At 45.3% G+C, this 22,470-nt stretch overlaps 1 protein-coding gene across 10 annotated transcripts in view; it reads left to right on the top strand.

Moving 5' to 3' along the window:
* EIF4G3 (eukaryotic translation initiation factor 4 gamma 3) overlaps nt 1-22,209 on the top strand; it is a 440,166-nt gene extending 417,957 nt beyond the window's left edge. For all 10 annotated transcript variants that reach the window (XM_084651415.1, XM_084651414.1, XM_084651413.1 and 7 more), the window contains 3 exons: nt 11,176-11,257; nt 13,974-14,120; nt 18,574-22,209. In XM_084651415.1, coding sequence (XP_084507541.1) covers nt 11,176-11,257; nt 13,974-14,120; nt 18,574-18,755 — 411 coding nt within the window. In that variant the 3' untranslated portion in view covers nt 18,756-22,209. The remainder of the gene's footprint in view (nt 1-11,175; nt 11,258-13,973; nt 14,121-18,573) is intronic.
* The last annotated feature ends 261 nt before the right edge of the window (nt 22,210-22,470 follow it).

Genomic DNA, 22,470 nt, shown 5'->3' with positions numbered 1-22,470 from the left:
CGAAAATTATCAGGGCTATGAAACAGCTTCCATATGAGGAGAAATTGAAAGGTTTGGGATGATTCAGCTAAGGGGGATATGATAGAGATGTATAAAATCGTGAATGGCATGGAGAAAGTGAATGGGGAAGTGATATTTACCCCTTCACATAACATAAGAACTTAGGGGTTCTTCTTTGAGTGCTTGCTCATGTCCATTCCAGCGTAGGTGTGTGTTCGCCCCAAGCACTGCCGCTGGAAAGCTTTCCCCTCAGTGGTATCTGTCTGGTTGGCTCTGGGTCCCCCTGACGTTGCGCCTTCATGGCACCAGTATATAGGGCCCCACCATCCCCTCAGTTCCTTCTTACCATCTGTGATGGTCACTGAAATGTCAACTTGTCCTTGTGTTCTTTGCAAGTACGCCTCTCAGTGGACTTTTTCGATTTCTTGTATATAGTTATTCACTAGTGGTTAAGTTTCGGTTCTAATTTTTAGTATTTCGGTTAGAGAACTTTGCTTAGTGAGGTTAACCTCTCCCCAGCATCAGGGCATGCCTCAGTCCCCGGGGTTTAAGCAGTAAGCGCCATGCCACAAGCCAATGCCTTGCAGTGATCCCCATTATAGCTGCCTTAAGTGTTTGGGGGAGTCCCACATGCAAGAGCACTGTAGAATTTTTAAAGGGTTCAGGCCCCGCATCCAGAAAGACAGGGATAAGAGACTGAAATTCTTCCTCATGGAGGCAGCACTCCATCCCCCCTCAGAGCCTGGCTACATCGACTCAGCTCTGAGCTCTTCTACCTTGGTGAGAAATGCTCTGGCTTCTCCGATGAAAAGGCAGCATAGTTTGGCCTCTCCGGCACCAAGAAAGGACTCCTCTTCAGTCCTGGGACTCTCGGAACTGTCAGTCACCTCTGGTGCAGAGGAAGTCTGCTCCTCCATGGGACTCTTGGCACCGCTCTCCATCAAGGGTGCCAAGAAAGAAGCAAAAGAAGACAGACTGGAGGCACTCCCCAACCCCAAGGTCCAGTTGCAGAGAGCCAGGTAGAGTGAGACACCATGCCACGCCACTCAGAAGTTAGCTGCCTGCATGGCACCGTTGACTCTGGCCCCAGATTTGTTGAGTCTGGCACTGTTGGACTCTCCACCAAGAGGGAGCCACCAGAGTACAGCCCTGGCACTACCATCCACACCAGAGGTGTTTGAGACAGGGAGGGAGTTGCTATCACTCCCAGTACCGCCATCTCCCACTGTTCAGGAACTGTCATTGCTGGCACCAGAGGCAAGGGCAACCATGGCACCGAAGCCCCAAGTGCCATCAAAAGGGAAGCCTGCCATGATGGCACAGCACTGGTCTCACCATTCCAGGTACCACTCTCCAGCCCCGGTTGGTTCCGTTCTGCCTTGGTCACCAAGAAGCAACTTCCTGAGTCAGACTTGAAGGCAGAGTCTTACACCTCCTGCAGGAGCTGACATCTCTCCAACCGGCTCTACCCAGCAGCTGACAAGAGCCAGGGTATCCTGCCAATGGCCTGGCCACCAGTACAGTGGCAAATTGCCTATGCAATGGCCTTTTTGAACTCCCAGGGCATTTCCACTAGTCCAAGGATCGCAGTCCAGGAGAGCATACTCCATTGTATTGGAATGTACAGCACCTCCAACACATCCTGCGGTGCAGGAATCATCTACTGGTATCAAGTACAGTACTGAGCCCTCAGTAACAGCACTGTGAGATCCTTCTGGTGCGGAAGGAGAAGAACAGTGCTCCATGCCTGTGCAGACTTCTTTTTCTTCCTAGCCTGATGAGGCAGTGGCAGGAACATCTATAGCAAACATGCTAAACTTGCGAAAAAAACACAGAAATTGGGCTCGTTTTTGGCTTAATTGGCTTGTGAGTTGCTTGTTGACTAGATTTTGCTTGTAGCTTGTTGCTTGTTTGGCTTGAAGCTTGTTGCTTTTTGTAGCTTGTTGCTTCATTTTTTTGATCGGCTCCCAGCAAGGGAGGGAGAGAGTCAGGGGTGCACAGCAGGCCCACCACAGTCCCAGACTGCACACCAGTGGCTTGTTTGGCCACTACTTCAGATGCACATGGTCACACTGAATGTTGGGGTTCTTAGGAATTGGCTTGTTTTGGCCTTATTTTGAAATTAGATTAGCTTAATTTTTGACTTATTTTGAAAGTCAGGCTGCTTATTTACTGCGTGAAAGTTGGCAACTGTGATCTATCGCCCCCGCTCAGGATGACTACAGAGCATACCAGAAGCTTCTCAGGAGAGTAATTCAGAACCTGGTGATTCAGGCAGAGGATATTTCAGAGTCCTCCCATGCCCTGGTGGATATCCTGGCACCATCTGGTCCATCGCAAGTGGCTTTGCCCCTTAACGATGCCATTTTGGACCCTCTGGCAGAATCTAGCATCTCTGCAACCTACAGCGAAAAAGATGGAGAAGAAGTACTTTGTCTCTTCCAAGGGATTCGAATTCTTATATACCCAGCCTCCTCCAGGTTCACTAGTGGTTACAGCGGTGAACGAACAGGAGCACACAGGTAGCAAGGACCAACTCCAGAGGCCAAGGATGCCAAAAAGTTAGCTCTTTTTGGCAGGAGGGTCTACACTTTATGACTTTAATTATTGGGGTTCGATGTCTAAGTTCAGGCAGCTGTTGCCACAGGAATCCAGAGCCGAATTCTTGGTGTTGGTTGAAGAAGAAAGAGCGGTGGCAAAAGCATCACTTCAGGTGGCTTTGGACGCAGTGGACTCCATAGCATGAACCATGGTTTTGGCTGTGATTATGAGGAAGAGCTCATGGCAGCAGTCCTCAGGCTTTCCCTGAGAGGTGCAGCAAACAGTGCAGGACCTCCCCTTTGAGGGCCTCATCACTCTTTTCGGAGCAGACAGACTTTAAATTACATAGCCTGAAAGGTTCTAGGGCCATCCTAAAATCCCTAGGGCTACACACACTTGTTCCATCTAGGAAGCATTTTTAGCCCCAACCGTTGCCACGTTTCTACCCACCTTAGTCTAGGCAGCACTACAGTAAGAGCTGGGATAGAAGCTATAAGAGGAAGCCTCCTCCCCAGTTCTCATCTGCCCAGGGTTTTTTAAGGTCAGGCTGGGATGATTTAGTTGGGGATTGGTCCTGCTTTGAGCAGGGTGTTGGACTAGATGGCCTCCTGAGGTCCCTTCCAACCCTGATATTCTATGATTCTATGTGCCTGGCCCCACCAAACAATTATCAGGGTCTAAGCAGGCCTTTTGAGGTCACGCTTAAGGATGGTGTACCAGGACACTGTCTGGATCCATCTTCCCCAACTTTTGAGGACAGGTTATCCCACTTCTATCGGCCAAGGGCCCACATTACCTTAGATCGCTGTGTCCTACACACTATAGGACTGAAATACACGATTCAGTTCAGTTGTTCCCCTCCTTCCCACCCTCCCTCCCCGTCCCTCTTCAGGGACCTTTCTCACAAGCAACTTCTAGCCCAAGAAGTGTGGATGCTCCTGGAGGTGGGAGAAGTAGAGGAGTTTCCTCCAGAGCTAAGGGGCAGGGGGTTCTACTCTTGCTATTTCCTAATCCCAAAGGCCAACGGTAGTCTCAGACCCATCCTAGACCTGTGAAACATCAATAGATTTATGAAGAAGCTGAAGTTCCGCAAGGTCTCCTTGGCCTCCCCATTATCCCTTCTCTGGATCCAGGGGACTGGTATGCTGCCCTCAACTTAAAGGACACTTATTTTCACAAAAAGAAAAGGAATACTAGTGGCACCTTAGAGACTAACCAATTTATTTGAGCATAAGCTTTCATGAGCTACAGCTCACTTCATTGGATGTATTCAGTGGAAAATACAGTGAGGAGATTTATATACACACAAAAAGAAAAGGAGTACTAGTGGCACCTTAGAGACTAACCAATTTATTTGAGCATAAGCTTTCGTGAGCTACAGCTCAGTCTCTAAGGTGCCACCAGTACTCCTTTTCTTTTTGCGAATACAGACTAACACGGCTGCTACTCTGAAACCTATATACACACAGAACATGAAAAAATGGGTGTTGTTATACACATTGTAAGGAGAGTGATCACTTAGGATGAGCTGTTACCAGCAGGAGAGCGGGGCGGGGGGGAGAAAACCTTTTGTAGTGATAATCAAGGTGGGCCATTGCCAGCAGTTAACAGGAATGTCTGCGGTGGGGGGGAGGAGGGGAATAAACATGGGGAAATAGTTTTACTTTGCGTAATGACCCATCTACTCCCAGTCTCCATTCAAGCCTAAGTTAATTGTATCCAGTTTGCAATTAATTCCAATTCAGCAGTCTCTCGTTGGAGTCTGTTTTTGAAGTCTTTTTGTTGTAATATTGCGACCTTTAGGTCTGTAATCGAGTGACCAGAGAGATTGAAGTGTTCTCCAACTGCTTTATGAATGTTATAATTCTTGACATCTGATTTGTGTCCATTTATTCTTTTACATAGAGACTGTCCAGTTTGACCAGTGTACATGGCAGAGGGGCATTGCTGGCACATGATGGCATATATCACATTGGTAGATGTGCAGGTGAACAAGCCTCTGATAGTGTGGCAGATGTGATTAGGCCCTATGATGGTGTCCCCTGAATAGATATGTGGACACAATTGGCAACGGGCTTTGTTGCAAGGATAGGTTCCTGCGTTAGTGGTTCTGTTGTGTGGTGTGTGGTTGCTGGTGAGTATTTGCTTCAGGCTGGGGGGCTGTCTGTAGGCAAGGACTGGCCTGTCTCCCAAGATTTGTGAGAGTGATGGGTCATCCTTCAGGATAGGTTGTAGATCCTTGACGATGCGTTGGAGAGGTTTTAGTTGGGGGCTGAAGGTGATGGCTAGTGGCGTTCTGTTATTATCTTTGTTGGGTCTGTCCTGTAGTAGGTGACTTCTGGGTACTCTTCTGGCTCTGTCAGTTTGTTTCTTCACTTCAGCAGGTGGGTATTGTACTTGTAAGAATACTTGATAGAGATCTTGTAGGTGTTTGTCTCTGTCTGAGGGGTTGGAGCAAATGCGGTTGTATCGTAGAGCTTGGCTGTAGACGATGGATCGTGTGGTGTGGTCTGGGTGAAAGCTGGAGGCATGTAGGTAGGAATAGCAGTCAGTAGGTTTCCTGTATAGGGTGGTGTTTATGTGACCATCGCTTATTAGCACCGTAGTGTCCAGGAAGTGGATCTCTTGTGTGGACTGGTCCAGGCTGAGGTTGATGGTGGGATGGAAATTGTTGAAATCATGGTGGAATTCCTCAGGGGCTTCTTTTCCATGGGTCCAGATGATGAAGAGGTCATCAATATAGCGCAAGTAGAGTAGGGGCGTTAGGGGACGAGAGCTGAGGAAGCGTTGTTCTAAGTCATAGAATCATAGAATATCAGGGTTGGAGGGGACCCCTGAAGGTCATCTAGTCCAACCCCCCGCTCGAAGCAGGACCAATTCCCAGTTAAATCATCCCAGCCAGGGCTTTGTCAAGCCTGACCTTAAAAACCTCTAAGGAAGGAGATTCTACCACCTCCCTAGGTAACGCATTCCAGTGTTTCACCACCCTCTTAGTGAAAAAGTTTTTCCTAATATCCAATCTAAACCTCCCCCACTGCAACTTGAGACCATTACTCCTCGTTCTGTCACCTGCTACCATTGAGAACAGTCTAGAGCCATCCTCTTTGGAACCCCCTTTCAGGTAGTTGAAAGCAGCTATCAAATCCCCCCTCATTCTTCTCTTCTGCAGGCTAAACAATCCCAGCTCCCTCAGCCTCTCCTCATAAGTCATGTGTTCTAGTCCCCTAATCATTTTTGTTGCCCTTCGCTGGACCCTCTCCAATTTATCCACATCCTTCTTGTAGTGTGGGGCCCAAAACTGGACACAGTACTCCAGATGAGGCCTCACCAATGTCGAATAGAGGGGAACGATCACGTCCCTCGATCTGCTCGCTATGCCCCTACTTATACATCCCAAAATGCCATTGGCCTTCTTGGCAACAAGGGCACACTGCTGACTCATATCCACCTTCTCGTCCACTGTCACCCCTAGGTCCTTTTCCGCAGAACTGCTGCCTAGCCATTCGGTCCCTAGTCTGTAGCGGTGCATTGGATTCTTCCATCCTAAGTGCAGGACCCTGCACTTATCCTTATTGAACCTCATCAGATTTCTTTAGGCCCAATCCTCCAATTTGTCTAGGTCCTTCTGTATCCTATCCCTCCCCTCCAGCGTATCTACCACTCCTCCCAGTTTAGTATCATCCGCAAATTTGCTGAGAGTGCAATCCACACCATCCTCCAGATCATTTATGAAGATATTGAACAAAACCGGCCCCAGGACCGACCCTTGGGGCACTCCACTTGATACCGGCTGCCAACTAGACATGGAGCCATTGATCACTACCCGTTGAGCCCGACAATCTAGCCAGCTTTCTACCCACCTTATAATGCATTCATCCAGCCCATACTTCCTTAACTTGCTGACAAGAAGCATAAAAATGTTGGCATACTGTGGGGCCATGCGGGTACCCATAGCAGTGCCGCTGATTTGAAATAGTCCCCAAATGTGAAATAGTTATGGGTGAGGACAAACCCCTCAGACAGAGACAAACACCTACAAGATCTCTATCAAGCATTCTTACAACTACAATACCCACCTGCTGAAGTGAAGAAACAAATTGACAGAGCCAGAAGAGTACCCAGAAGTCACCTACTACAGGACAGACCCAACAAAGATAATAACAGAATGCTACTAGCCATCACCTTCAGCCCCCAACTAAAACCTCTCCAACGCATCATCAAGGATCTACAGCCTATCCTGAAGGACGACCCATCACTCTCACAAATCTTGGGAGACAGGCCAGTCCTTGCCTACAGACAGCCCCCCAACCTGAAGCAAATACTCACCAGCAACCACACAACAGAACCACTAACGCAGGAACCTATCCTTGCAACAAAGCCCGTTGCCAACTGTGTCCACATATCTATTCAGGGGACACCATCCTGCTGGTAATAGCTCATGTTAAGTGATCACTCTCCTTACAGTGTGTGTGATAACACCCATTTTTTCATGTTCTGTGTGTATATAAATCTTCTCACTGTATTTTCCACTGAATGCATCCGACGAAGTGAGCTGTAGCTCACGAAAGCTTATGCTCAAATAAATTGGTTAGTCTCTAAGGTGCCACAAGTCCTCCTGTTCTTTTTGCAAATACAGACTAACAAGGCTGCTACTCTGAAACTTATTTTCACTTTTCAGTCTTTCAAGATCACAGAAGATTTCCTCTGATTCATTGTGAATCGGGTACACTACCGGTTTACTATGCTCCCATTTGGCCTGTCAGCAGCCCCTCAGGTTTTCACGAAGTGCATGGCAATCGTTGCGGCCTTCTTGAGGAACCAAAGTACTCAGGTTTACCCTTACCTCAATGACTGGCTGATTAAAGGTAGAACCAAGGCCCAGGTGGAGGCAAATGTATGGTTAATACTGTCAACCTTCAAGAAGATAGGTCCGTTGATAAACATGCAGAAATTGACACTCTCACGAGTTCAAAGAATAGAATTTATAGGGGTAGTCCTTGACTCAGTCCAGGCCAGAGCCTTCCGGAGACCGGGTTCCAGGCCCTAGGCACGACCATAGAAAGCCTTAGAAACCACCCCATCCACCATGGCAAGAAACTGCGTAAAACTCCTGGGGCACATGGCCTCGTGCACTTACGTGGTGCAGCATACAAGATTACGACCTAGACCTCTCCAGACTTGGCTAGCATCAGTGTACCGGCAGGGCTAGAACTGCTTGGTCATGGTTCTCACACTTCTCCCTTTGTTAATTACCACTCTCCTTTGGTGGTTGGACCTGAAGACAGTATTTGTAAGTCTCCCATTCTTGAGACCACATCTATCAATTTCTTTTGTCACTGACGCATCTGGGCTGGTTTGGGGGGGCGCAGCTAGGTGTACTCAGAACTCGGGGCCTCTGATCCCAGGTAGAGCTCTCGCTACACATCAACACGGGGGAACTCAGAGTGGTGTGCCTTGCCTGCCAAACGTTCCAGCCCCACCTGGAAGGCAAATGTATGTCAGTATTTACAGACAACACGACAGCGATGTTCTGTATAAACAAACCGTGTCAAGTGTGCTCCTCTCACCTTTGCCAGGAAGCCGTTTGCCTGTGGGATTTCTATATAACCCACTCAGTCCACCTCAAAGCCTCCTATCTTCCATGCACAGAACAAGTTAGCAGATCATCTCAGCAGATCCTGCAGCTGTAATTTTCACTCCATGCATCTGAAGAACTGTTTTTTTACACACAAAAGCTTATGCCCAAATAAATCTGTTAGTCTTTAAGGTGCCACCGGACTCCTTGTTGTTTTTGTGGATACAGACTAACACGGCTATCCCCTGATACTTTTCTCCAATTATGAGTGGTCCATTCACCCAGACATCGTGAAGGACATTCCACAGAGGCGAGGAGATCCCCAGATAGATTTGTTTGCAACAAGACACAACAGGAACTGTCTGCAGTTTCTGCTCCTTCCTGAATCACAGCCCAAGCTCACTCAAAGACATGTTTCTCCTCCCTTGGAAGGACCATCTCTTTTATGCATTTCCTCCCATTCCGTTCATACGCAATGTCCTGCTGAAAGTCAGAGAGGAAGAAACAAGCCTGATCCTGATAGCCCCGGCCTGCCCACGTCACCAGTGGTTTACCAGCCTTCTGGACTCTCAGTGGAAACACCAACCAGCTTGCCTCTGTTTCCAGATCTGATCTCTGAGGACCACAGCCGTTTACATCATCCAAACCTCGAGTCCCTTCATCTCACGGCCTGGAAGCTCCATGGCTGAACTCCTTGGAGCTAGCATGATCCGGACTGGTTCGAGAGATCCTTTTAGGGATCAGGAAACCATCCACTAGAGCTGTGTACCTGGCAAAGCAGGAAAGGTTCTCTATCTGGTCAGCACAGAAAGGTGTTTCACCCACGCAGTCATCAGTGCCATTCATTCTGAATTACTTACTACACCTGAAGCAGCCAGGGCTATTGCTGTCATCGATTAGAGTCCACCTGGCTGCAATTTCGGCATTTCACCCTTGGGTAACTGGCTGGTCCATCTTTGCAAACTTGATCTGAAGTAATTTCCTCAAAGGCCTGGACAGACAGTACCCCTAAGTGTGACAACCACTCCCACCTTGGGATCTCAACCTGGTATTGTTGAGGCTCATGAGTCCCCCATTTGAGCCATTGGCAACATATTCTCTCCTCTACTTGTCCTGGAAGGTGGCCTTTCTGGTGGCCATTACTGCTGTTAGAGGAGGGTCTTGGAGATTAGGGTTCTTACTTCGGAACCTCCTTACATGGTATTCTTCAAGGACAAGGTCTAGCTACACCCTCACCCAGCTTTCCTACTGAAGGTGGTTTCACAATTCCATAGTAACCTGGACATATTCCTTCCTGTCTTCTATCCAAAACCACATGCCAATAGCCAGGAGCAGAGATTTCACTCACTAGATGTCAGACATGTGCTTGCCTTCTACATAGAAGGACTAAATCGTTCCGGAAAACTACACAACTCTTAGTGGTGATGGCAGACAGGATGAAAGGTCTTCCAGTCTCAGCCCAGAGAATTTCATCGTGGATCACTTCTTGTATCTGCACATGCTACGACTTAGCGGAGATCCCTGCTCCGTCCCTGATGGCACATTCCACAAGGGCACAAGCATCTTCAGCTGCATTCCTGGCAGAGCTTCCAATCCAGGACATCTGTAGAGCAGGAACATGGTCTTGGCCCACACTTTTGCATCACGCTGTGCCATCACTAGGCAGGCCAGAGACAATTCTGGATTTGGCAGAGCGGTGCTACAATCTGCTTGTCAATGAACTCTGAACCCTCCTGCTACACCTGCATTGGAATGGACATGAGCAAGCACTTGAAAAAATGCTAACCTTCCGTAAAGTGTTGTTCTTCAAGATGTGTTGTTCATGTCCATTCCAAACCCCCACTCTCACCCCCACCCCTCTGTTGGAGATAGCCGGCAAGGAGGAACAGAGAGGGTGGCAGGTCCCTGTATCTCGCGCTATGAGGGCACGACTCCAGGGGGCACCAGAACCAACCTAATGAATACCACTGAGGGAAAACTTTCTGGCGGCGGTGCTTGGGGCAAGCACACACCTACATTGAATGGACATGAGCAACACATCTTGAAGAACAAGTTACAGGTTAGTAACTGATTTTTATTCAATTAAATTAATAGACAGCAGATTTAAAACAAATAAAAGGAAGTTCTTCTCACAATGGGATGTCAACATGTGGGACTGATTGCCGTGGGATATTGTGAAGGCCAAAAGTATACCTGGGTTCAAAAAAGAATTAGATAAGTACATGGAGGGTTGGTCCATCAATAGCTATTAACTGTGATGATCAGGGAATGCAACCCCATGCTCTGGGTGTCTCTAAACCTCCAAATGCCAGAAGCTGGGACTGAATGACAGAGGATGGATCACTCAGATTTGCCTTGTTCAGTTCATTCCCTCATCTGGCACTGGCCCCTGTCACTGGCCACTGGCCATTGGTCTGACCCAGTATGGCTGTTCTTATCTTGATGTATGCTTGCAACTAAACATAGTTCAGCACCATTTCACCTCTCTGTTGTTAACACAGTTTGTCAGAAACAGGTCATTTTTCTACTGCTGTAGAGTCAGCATGGTCCGGAGGAGAGATCACAAGACTGAAAGTCTGGGAACATCTCAGTTCTGGTTCTGGTCCTGGCTTTGCCATCAGCTCTCTTGTAGATTTGGGCAAGTCATTTAACCACTCTGTCAGTTTCCAATCTGTATGATGAGGATAAGACTCACCTTACAGAGATATTGTGTAGCATGATTAATTAAAATTGTACATCATTTTGGAAACGTAAAATGTTGTATAAATGCCAAGTATTATTTCAGAATGTTTCTCTAGCTAAATGAATAGTGAACGTGTGTAGTTAGATAGATTGTAGTGTTGATTACAGGAGATATATTGGCAAACATTAACACAGCTGAGCTATTTTTGAGAAGTTTAGTGGGGAAGATGAATTTTTACACAAGGGATTAATTGGAGTCCTACTGTAGCAGCTTTCACTGAACTTGCACTTAGTGCCAAATGCAGCAGTGGATTTTGGAAACAGTTTCTTTTGTACATTAGAGTGCTTTTAACTGGTCCATTTACTCTTGATTTCAGGCTAATCTAGATGAAAGCCAGATGAGTTCACCTACATTCCTTAGAGCTTTAATGACAGCAGTTTGTAAAGCGGCCATTACAGGTGAGTAACTTTCAAGATAAGGCTGTACAAAACCATCAAATATGAAAGTAATGAATTTACAGATTACTTGGATTTTAACCACTTATTTTTCTGTTTGAGGCTGGCTAATCTTTGATACAAACTGTGCATCAAGATTTTTTTCTCCCAGATTGTAGAGTTTTACTGCTGAAGAAAGTGAAGACAGAGACTGACACCACTGTCAAGAGCCAGTCATAGTGCAGGAGAGGTGTGCCAGCTGCCCCTTCCACACATAGGTCTGCCAGTGCCCTTCAATTCTTTACCTGCAGCATCTTGGTCCCCCTTGAGTGGGGACTTACGCCTCTGTTGAATTATGCCTGATTGCTGATTTTCCAATGTAGATGAAAATCCACTAGATGCTATTCTGAAATAGGTTCTGTTTGTGTGTTTGTTTTTTTGGTACTCTAAATAAAAAATTGGACTTAAAATCTTTGCAGAGGTCCCTAGCGTCCATGGAACATGGAGAGTGCAGCATTTCACTTTCAAAGTCTGATACTAGAGAAAAATAAATTTATGTGGCTTAAATACTGCTGTTATTTTCCTCTAAGATAACAGGAATCATGAGAATGTGCTAACAAAGCAGCAACTAATTTACAGGTATCTGGATTGAACTGTCTGTGAGGTTTCAGCCTTTTAAAAATTATTCTTTCAAGTGTTTTCTCTTGGGATGGGTGTAATTGAATTTCATCTCACTGTTGCATGGATTTCAGAGAGGACAAAATCAAGGGAGAGTTCTTTTTTCTCTGAGAGTATAATCTTCTTGATGCCACCTACTGTTAAAATCTAGATGCTGCAGGATTTCATCATTAATATTTAGGGATTTCCTGATACATCCTTGCTCTGTGAATATCAGTAATGTCTTGTTCTGGTTTTGTTTTCTATCATAGAATATCAGGGTTGGAAGGGACCTCAGGAGATCATCTAGTCCAACCCCCTGCTCAAAGCAGGACCAATCCCCAACTTTTGCCCCAGATCCGTAAATGGCCCCCTCAAGGATTGAACTCACAACCCTGGGGTATCCCTCCCCCCTATCATCTCTATCTAGGTTTTTTCATTTTTGCTCAGACTTTTTCTTTCATGCTCTTTTGAGTATATGCTGGCTAAAAGCTGCTGAATATTTTTCTATAGATAACTCTTCCTGTGGGGGTGTACATTTTTGTGGACTTCTAGCAGGGCTAGATATACTTTGGTTTTCTTATTTGTGATTTAGTGTTCTATTCCTGTTTGTCTTTTGAAAGAAAAACGTCCTTGTAATTATTTTCAAATCTCAGGAAAAAAAGAAGAATGTCAACCTCTCTTTGTGCGTAGATATTCAAGTATTCAAGTGCATGTGCTTACATGAAGGCTGGATAGAGACCTCAACTTGGTCTCTCTTTCACCTGTCCATGAAGACAGCATTTCTAATTGTCATCACCTCAGCTAGGCACATAGGAGAAATAGCAGCCCTGATGAGACATCCACCATACACGGTCTTTTTTAAAGACAAAGTAATTCTGAGGCTGCCTCCCACCTTTCCTCCTAAAGTTACCTCTGCTTTCCATATGAATCAACAGATCCATCTTCCTTTTTTTCCCCAAAAGCACATCGTGGTAACAGGGAGGTAATTCTGCACATGCTAGACGTTAGAAGCATTCTACTTGGACAGGACTAAGGACTTCAGGATGTTCTCTAAACTTTTCCTCTCGCTCATGGAAAGATCCAAAGGCTCCGTGATATGGGCTTAAAGACTATCCAAATGGGTCTCTGGTTGCATTAATCACTGTTATCAAGGGTGCAATCTTTGTACGCACTCCACAAGGTCAATTTCTAACTTGGTCACATTTTTTAAAGATGTCCCTATTGCAGAAATCTGCAGAGCAGCACTTTGGGCTTCTGTCCACATTTTCACAGAACATTATGTGATCACTGGAGATTCAGCCTTCGATGCCATCTTCAGCTCCACAGTACTCTCTGTAGTAACAGAGTCTACTTTGAAGCCCCAGCCCTCCATGGAGAATATTATTGTGAAGTCATCTGTAGTGGAGCACCCAGAGGGACACCACTTGAAGAAGAAAAGGAAGTTACCTTGTGCAGTAACACGATGGTTCTTCAAGGTGTGTGTTCTAGTGGGTGCTCGACAACCCGCCTTCCTCTCCTCTACTTCGGAGTTCTCTATAAGGGGCTCTGCGGTAGAGAAGGAACTGAGGGGGGGTCACCCACACAGTGCTAGATAGCCTCCAGGCAGACCATGAGTGGGGGAGAGCACATGTGCAGGCTGAACAGACACTGCTACCTAAAATCTCTGATTAGAGATGCTGGGACACAAATACACGTAGAGTGGAGCACCCATGGGGACACACATCTCGAAGAACCATTGTTACCGCACAAGGTGAGTAACTTTCTCTTCCTATTATAGAAATAGCCAGTACAATATGAGTGCAATTTTGCATGTGCATACATGAAGGCTGGGTTGAGAGGCCTGGCTGAAAATGTGGTCCAGAGTCTCTGAAAGTGTTCATTGGAATTGGGGAGTGAGAAGCAGATATGTTCCTATCATAGAAATAGCCAATACTCTTTTGTGTCCCATCTGTTTCAGTCCTCTTCCCGTTTCTGACTAACCTGAGTTTGTTATTTCTATTTCTATAAATAAATATGATGAAAAACCTGCCCCTGGCTTCAGATCCATCAAAAGTAACCCTGATTCTTCTTTTCTCTCCAGCGGATTCTTCTAGTTTCCGTGTGGACACGGCTGTTGTCAAGCAGAGAGTGCCGATCTTACTCAAGTACCTAGACTCAGATACGGAGAAGGAACTACAAGCACTTTATGCACTACAAGCATCAATAGTAAAACTTGATCAGCCTCCTAGTAAGTGTTTTTTTGTGTTTGGGATTTGAAAAATGACTGTATGGCATTGAAGGAAAGATCCAGGTGGAGGGTCAGACTTGGGTCTTAGATAGAGTCTGGCAGATTGTGCTCTTCCTGAAGGTGGAACAGACTGGTTAGGTGGGTGCCAAGGGGCTGAAGGCAAACTACTATTATAGCTTTCAGAGGAGCAGCCGTGCTAGTCGGTATCCGCAAAAAGAAGAGGAGGACTCGTGGCGCCTTAGAGACCAACCCATTTATCGGAGCATGAGCTTTACATCCGATGGAGTGAGCTGGAGCTCAGGAAAGCTCATGCTCCAATAAATGGGTTCGTCTCTAAGGTGCCACGAGTCCTCCTGTTCTTTTTACGATTACAGCATCCAATTATACAGTGCATGGCTTTAGAATCATAGAATATCAGGGTTGGAAGGGAACCCAGGAGGTCATCTAGTCCAATCCCCTGCTCAAAGCAGGACCAATCCCCAACTAAATCATCATAGACCAATACTCTTCCCCACCCTCCTGGCTGAAGGTGAGCTCCTCTATTGGCTGCCACCATAAGCAGTCGAGAAGGAAATGCCCATAATGTGGAGAGAGGAAAAAAAATGTTTTATCCTCTGCTGCATTTAGTACCAATCGCTCTACTTACATTTCAGGGCAACTGCACCTGCACACCCGCACCATGAGCCCTTGAGGGCATCTGCTCTAGGCTCTTGGGTCTTCAGCCATCACCTCTCTAGGTTAGAGACCCAGGTTTCTCTCCCTCCTGACAGAAGTTTTTGCAGGCTGTACAGTTCCCTGTCTACACTGTGATATCTCAGCAAGCCAGGCTGCATAAACAGGCCAACGTCTGCGCTTTGCTTTCTCCCCAAAGGCTGTGAACAGTTGTAATTGCCAGAAGTCCCAAGCTACCACACAGCCCTCTCTAAGCAAGTACATTTATTCTTAAGACTAAAGCATTACAGAGAAAACTTATTAAAAACCATAAAAGAATCTACATGCATGACAATAAGCCTACCAGACTCCAACACACCTCAGCTCCAACCCGGACTCTGGTGGAAGTCAGTCCTTCAAACCCACCATGGGGATTTTCTGTGATTACAAGTTCATAACAAACAGTTTTGGCGTTTGATCTTGAGACTCTGGGAACATGTAATCAGCAGACAATGGTCTTCTCAAGGCATAACTTCCAAAGGCTGGCTTTTTGCATAGATGGGGTGGGGAATTTGCATTCACCTCCCACTAGAGATTCCCCCCAAGCAAATCACTTGACCCTGTTTGTCCCCAAAGTCCATTCTTGTCTGGCACGTTGTTCAGTACAGTCGTTTGAAGTTCATAATACTTCCCAGGGTTCACATCACATTTCCTCCCTAGAGAGATTACATACAATCCTGGCCCACAATCATAGATAACCTTTCCATTTAATGCAATGGACTCCAAAGATACTTAAATCATAGAGTCATAGAATATCAGGGTTGGAAGGGACCTCAGGAGGTCATCTAGTCCAACCCCCTGCTCAAAGCAGGACCAATCCCCAACTCAGTCATCCCAGTCAGGACTTTGTCAAGCCTGACCTTAAAAACTTCTAAGGAAGGAGACTCCACCACCTCCCTAGTTAACGCATTCCAGTGTTTCACCACCCTCCTAGTGAAAAAGTTTTTCCTAATATCCAACCTAAACTTCCTCCACTGCAACTTGAGACCATTAGTCCTCGTTCTGTCATCTGCTACCACTGAGAACAGTCTAGATCCATCCTCTTTGGAACCCCCTTTCAGGTAGTTGAAAGCAGCTATCAAATCCCCCTCATTCTTCTCTTCCGCAGGCTAAACAATCCCAGTTCCCTCAGCCTCTCCTCATAAGTCATGTGTTCCAGACCCCTAATCATTTTTGTTGCCCTCCGCTGGACTCTTTCCAATTTTTCCACATCCTCCTTGTAGTGTGAGGCCCAAAACTGGACACAGTACTCCAGATGAGGCCTCACCAATGTCGAATAGAGGTGAACGATCACATCCCTCGATCTGCTGGCAATGCCTCTACTTATACATCCCAAAATGCCATTGGCCTTCTTGGCAACAAGGGCACACTGTTGACTCATATCCAGCTTCTCGTCCACTGTAACCCCAGGTCCTTTTCTGCAGAACTGCTGCCGAGCCATTCGGTCCCTAATCTGTAGCGGTGCATGGGAGTCTTCCATCCTAAGTGCAGGACTCTGCACTTCTCCTTGCTGAACCTCATCAGATTTCTTTTGGCCCAATCCTCCAATTTTTCTAGGGCCCTCTGTATCCTATCCCAAACCTCCAGCATATCTACCTCTCCTCCCAGTTTGGTGTCATCTGCAAACTTGCTGAGAGTGCAATCCACACCATCCTCTAAATCATTTATGAAGATATTGAACAAAATTGGCCCCAGGACTGACCCTTGGGGCACTTCACTTGATACCAGCTGCCAACTAGACATGGAGCCATTGATCACTACCCATTGAGCCGGACAATCTAGCCAACTTTCTGTCCACCTTATAGTCCATTCATCCAGCCCATACTTCTTTAACTTGCTGGCAAGAATACTGTGGGAGACCGTGTCAAAAGCTTTGCTAAAGTCAAGGAACAACACGTCCACTGCTTTCCCCTCTTCCACAAAGCCAGTTATCTCGTCATAGAAGGCAATTAGATTAGTCAGGCATGACTTGCCCTTGGTGAATCCATGCTGACTGTTCCTGATTACTTTCCTCTCGTCTAAGTGCTTCAGAATCGATTCCTTGAGGACCTGCTCCATGATTTTTCCAGAGACTGAGGTGAGGCTGACTGGCCTGTAGTTCCCCGGATCCTCCTCCTTCCCTTTTTTAAAGATGGGCACTACATGAGCCTTTTTCCAGTCCTCCGGGACTTCCCCCGATGGCCATGAGTTTTCAAAGATAATGGCCAATGGCTCTGCAATCACATCCCCCAACTCCATTAGCACTCTCAGATGCAGTGCATCCGGCCTCTTGACTTGTGCTCGTCCAGCTTTTCTAAATAGTCCCGAACCACTTCTTTCTCCACGGAGGGCTGGTCACCTCCTCCCCATGCTGTGCTGCCCTGTGCAGCAGTCTGGGAGCTGACCTTGTTCGTGAAGACAGAGGCAAAAAAAGCATTGAGTACATTAGCTTTTTCCGCATCCTCTGTCACTAGGTTGCCTCCCTCATTCAGTAAGGGTCCCACACTTTCCTTGACTTTCTTCTTGTGGCTAACATACCTGAAGAAACCCTTCTTGTTACTCTTAACGTCTCTTGCTAGCTGCAACTCCAGGTGTGATTTGGCTTTCCTGATTTCACTCCTGCATGCCCGAGCAATATTTTTATACTCTTCCCTGGTCATTTGTCCAATCTTCCACTTCTTGTAAGCTTCTTTTTTGTGTTTAAGATCAGCAAGGATTTCACTGTTAAGCCAAGCTGGTCGCCTGCCATATTTACTATTCTTTCTACACATCAGGATGGTTCTTTCTACACATTGGGCTGTAACCTCAATAAGGATTCTTTAAAATACAGCCAACTCTCCTGGACTCCTTTCCCCCTCATGTTATTCTCCCAGGGGATCCTGCCCATCAGTTCCCTGAGGGAGTCAAAGTCTGCTTTTCTGATGTCCAGGGTCCGTATTCTGCTGCTCTCCTTTCTTCCCTGCATCAGGATCCTGAACTCAACCATCTCATGGTCACTGCCTCCCAGGTTCCCATCCACTTTTGCTTCCCCTACTAATTCTTCCCGGTTTGTGAGCAGCAGGTCAAGAAGAGCTCTGTCCCTAGTTGGTTCCTCCAGCACTTGCACCAGGAAATTGTCCCCTTCACTTTCCAAAAACTTCCTGGGTTGTCTGTGCACCGCCTTATTGCTCTCCCAGCAGATATCAGGGTGATTGAAGTCTCCCATAAGAACCAGAGCCTGCGATCCAGTAACTTCCATTAGTTGCTGGAAGAAAGCCTTGTCCACCTCATCCCGCTGATCCGGTGGTCTATAGCAGACTCCCACCACGACATCACCCTTGTTGCTCACGCTTCTAAACTTAATCCCAAAAGGTTTTTCCAGGATACTGTAAGAAATCATCGTATCTGTAACTTAGATGCTGTCCTAATTTCTAAACTAGTGAAACTAGGTAGCTCAGAATGGCCACTGTAGATTCTGTTCCATGGCCACTTGCTGGTATATGCGCACACGCTGCTGCCTTTCCAGCCCTCTCTTTAACATATGACAGCATGTTTTGTAGCATCAGAGGAATCTTTACTTTAGCAAGTGTGTATTTAACCTTCATATCCTGCATAATCAGGGCACAACCACTATTAACAGCAGTTCCCGCTACTTGCTTTTCCACTTCTCACTGTAATAAAGTCCACTTTTATTCAGGTTTTAAACAGATAATCTCTAATCATTTCTGTATTTCCTTGTCTACCAACTACTGTACATTACTAAACAGATGTTTCCCCCTTGCAGATCTGTTGCGGATGTTTTTTGATTGCCTGTATGACGAGGAGGTGATATCGGAGGATGCCTTTTACAAATGGGAAAGCAGCAAGGACCCAGGAGAGCAGAATGGGAAAGGAGTAGCACTGAAATCAGTCACAGCATTCTTCACATGGCTACGGGAGGCTGAAGAGGAATCAGAGGATAATTAAAACTTAAAATACAGAAAACAAAACAAAAAAAAGAAACAATTTAAGTATTTTTTTAAAAAGTTTCACGTCTTCGCCAATCACAGTGCAGCAAGGCCAATTCTCGCGCATAACCCCCTCCTTCCCCCACATATGCACGAGTGGGAGAGGAAAAAAAATAGATAAACATAAAGGTGATCATGGAGGAAAAAGGTACTTGGGAAAAAAAAGTAAACGTCAAACCTGAGGGCGGGAGCACTAAACCAAAATACATGTATTATTTATAGAAAATATTTTCTGTTTTAATCATTTTTTGTTTTCTTTTTAAACAAGGACTCATACTTTAAAAAACAGATCTGTTTAGCAAAAAAAAAGTTGAAAACTTTAATTTATTATTTTAAGGACTGCAAATGCCAGTGTAATTTTTAAATTTGCAGTTTCTGTAAACAAATTGTATGATAGAAAAAAGCAGAGAAATAAATTTCCCTCCCCTTCAGCTGCACCTCAGTTTTGTATCAAAGCATGGTAGATAGTCAAAACTTTCAACAGGGTTTGGGGTAAGCTACATGAGGGAGAGATTTTTTTTTTTTTAATTGTCAGATTTTTCTGCCTGCCTCTCAGCTTGCTTCAGAGATTAAAAAGAAAATAGTAATCAAAACACACATAACCTTGGAACAGAAGGAAATGCATTTGGGAAAAACGCTATGGACCAGAGTGCTCCAGAAAAAAGTCATTCAAAACAAAGTGCTACCCCGGGGGAAAAAAAGTACTAGTGATACTTTCAAAACCTTTAGAACAACTTTAAGGCTTGTAAATACATAGAACAAATATTTAAAAAGAGAAAGAAAATGACTCAATAGTATTTCTTTTCACTTTGAAAATATAAAGAACAAAAATAAAGACAAACATTGCAAGTTTAAAAGAAAGTAAAGCGATTTCTCCTTTAGACAGCTGTTGAATGCACCACCATCTCTGAGTGGTGCTGTCTTCCTTCTCAATGTGTAGATTCTGTATCCAAATTTATGTTTATTTAGTGTGTGTGTGTGTGTGTGTCCACACCAAAGAAGAGAGGTGTAGGCCACTGTGGTAAATATGGGGCTGCTGCTTGGGAGACCCTTTTTGCAGAGTGAACTTAAAGGTTGAGGAGCTAGCTGTGTCACTGTACAAGCTAGGTTCATCCAATTTCAAATACTTCTCCTCTAGGCTGGGAGATGACCTATGGGCCAATAAAATAACTGACCCCCGTTTAGTTTTGCAGCTGTTGGACTACAGTGTGTCTTGTGACTCAAGAACACTGCATTGTTATGGTGGTAGCTCTATCAACAGGTTGCAGCGTTGGAAGCAGATAACCAACATCTCTTCTCAAAGGCTTGTACATCCATTGTCACCCAGCCATCACTACTGTTCTTTGTGTCTGTCAGTTGCCTTGCTGTGCTTAAGGAACCCAAAATCCCCAGAAGTAAAAAAACAAAAGGAAGAAAACAAACTACAACATTAAGCAAAAGAGTTGAAACAAGTGCTGCAAGTGACACAATGCTTTTCCCAGCTCTGCCCAATCCCTACTGGTGTATGAAGTCTGAGTGCAGCCTGGGCACTGGCTTCTCTGGCACAAATAGGTGTACGTACTATCTCTGTGTCCAAAGATGACTCAAGCATGCTCTTCTTCACAGGGCTGGTACTATACAAAGTACACTTCACAAAACTGAGCTGCTTCTGAGCAAATTAAGTCTCTGTGTATCTCTCTTGAACAACCAAAGATGATCTGCTGGCTGTCACTATGAAGATGCATCCACAATCTGCAAAGTTTGTGAAGCCCTAAAATGATGATTTGTGAACTGTGGCCCATGGACCATGAGCGACCCATGGACCATGAGCGACCCATGGAGCTCTGGCTGGTGGTTTATGGAGCACTTGGTAGTGGTCCGTGGAGTGCTGGCCACTCACATGGTGCTCTCTCTCCTGCTAAATCACTTTTTTAAAGGCTACAAATATATTAAATACTTTCCTACTCTTACTTTTAAATGTAAATAATTGCTGTACATGCACAGGGATGATATTTGATTGCTAGTGGGAGTGGACAAGGTGTCTGGTTGTGGATGGAGGGAGAGGTATCCAGGAGACCAGGCTCTCCATTAACATTTGGTCCACACTATGAAATCAAAGATGGATAACCTGTGCCCTAAAAGATGAGACCATTTTTTTTTTAAGTAACAATAAAACATTTTCTCTGGTGTGTTGTTTAAAAAAAAAAAAAAAAAAACCACCCTTAATATACCCACATATATGTACCCACTTACATTAAAGACAGCTAATCATTCCCACTCCTCAGCAGCTTTTGCACACCCCTTCCAGCCTTCCTGACCAAAGAGCTATTTCTGCAAATTGGTGAAAAATTCTGGGCTCGTCCAGGCAGAGGTGTACCAATTTAATTACAGAAGCGATAAACCAGTGCAAAGGGTTTCATAGGCACTCTTCTTTGGGAATAAGTCTCTCTTAAACCAAAACAAGAATGTCCACACAGGGATTTTCACTGGTTTAATTAAACCAGTGCAAGTTTGTGTGTAGTACAGGGCTTGGACTTCACTTAAAAGTTAGGTAGACATAGCCAATCTATTTCCCATTGTAGATGCAACTGTGTTGACAGAAGAATATGTTGTTATCTGAGGAGGTGGTGTTCCTACACCTATGGAAAAACTCCTTCCATCAGTGTAGGCTGCACTTACGCTACAGGTTTATGCTAGCACAGCTATGCCAGTATAGTCTGTAGTGTAGACACAACCGAGGTCTGAGATAGATTACGAATCTGCATGTCTTCCATTCAGGCAGAATTCTGAGGAGGCTTTCTACTATACACTAGACTCGTGCCTTGCAAATTTCTGCAAGGAGGATGGCCATCCTAGCAGCTTGCTTAAATGGATTAGAATGAGCTTTTGAAACCCAACCCGCTCTGCAAGGTGCATTTAAAGTTATGTGATGTATTTAAGTGTTGCCTTGCCCAAAGGGGAAGAAATTCTAGCACCTTGAACAAGCAGGTGCTTCTGCTGCAAAAGAATCTGTCACTAGCAGGTTATTTTGCTTGAGAGACTTGAATCATTTGAATGAAGGAGATGGCAAAACATTGATCAGTGCAATGAGTATTAGATGAGCAAAATCAATGGGGATGAGCAACTGGGAAAGGAGAAATAACTCCCAATATCCCCTGGCATTGTCTGACCCTTTCAAGTTAAATGTTTTTGGGGAGTAGGCAACTGTGTAAGTGCCTAGCGGGGATGTTGTAGAGATCTAAGCATCCTTTTAGAGTATCTAGAATCCTGGAAGCACAGGTTCATATGTTGGCAAGCTTAATTAAGTCATCTTTTAAGGTAAATGAATTAAGTTACATGCATCGTGTTACGGGTATTTTGGATGAGACCTTAGGACTGTAGTTGTATCTGCCCTGCCTGGACATTAAAGACCCCCATGTCTCTTTTCATAAGAACAGTTTGCTCTGGTGTCATTGACAAAATTGTCTCCTCCCATTACCAGTGTGATGCATTCTGTGTGCTGTTTGGTTACATGGTCCACGCTGCTTTTCAGTGGGCTAATGGATATACAAAGTCAGATTCACAAGGAGCTGAAGCTCTCAGAATGTGGCATATAGTTTGTGATGTGCTTTGAGACCTTTCAGGAAGAGAGGTGCTAAAATATTTAAAATATTTTTTTTGTTCAATATCTTCATAAATGATCTGGAGGATGGTGT

Source organism: Lepidochelys olivacea, assembly GCF_965140295.1.
Source record: "Lepidochelys olivacea isolate rLepOli2 genome assembly, chromosome: 18".
NCBI classification, from domain to species: domain Eukaryota; kingdom Metazoa; phylum Chordata; order Testudines; family Cheloniidae; genus Lepidochelys; species Lepidochelys olivacea.
This window is presented reverse-complemented; position numbering and strand designations above follow the sequence as displayed.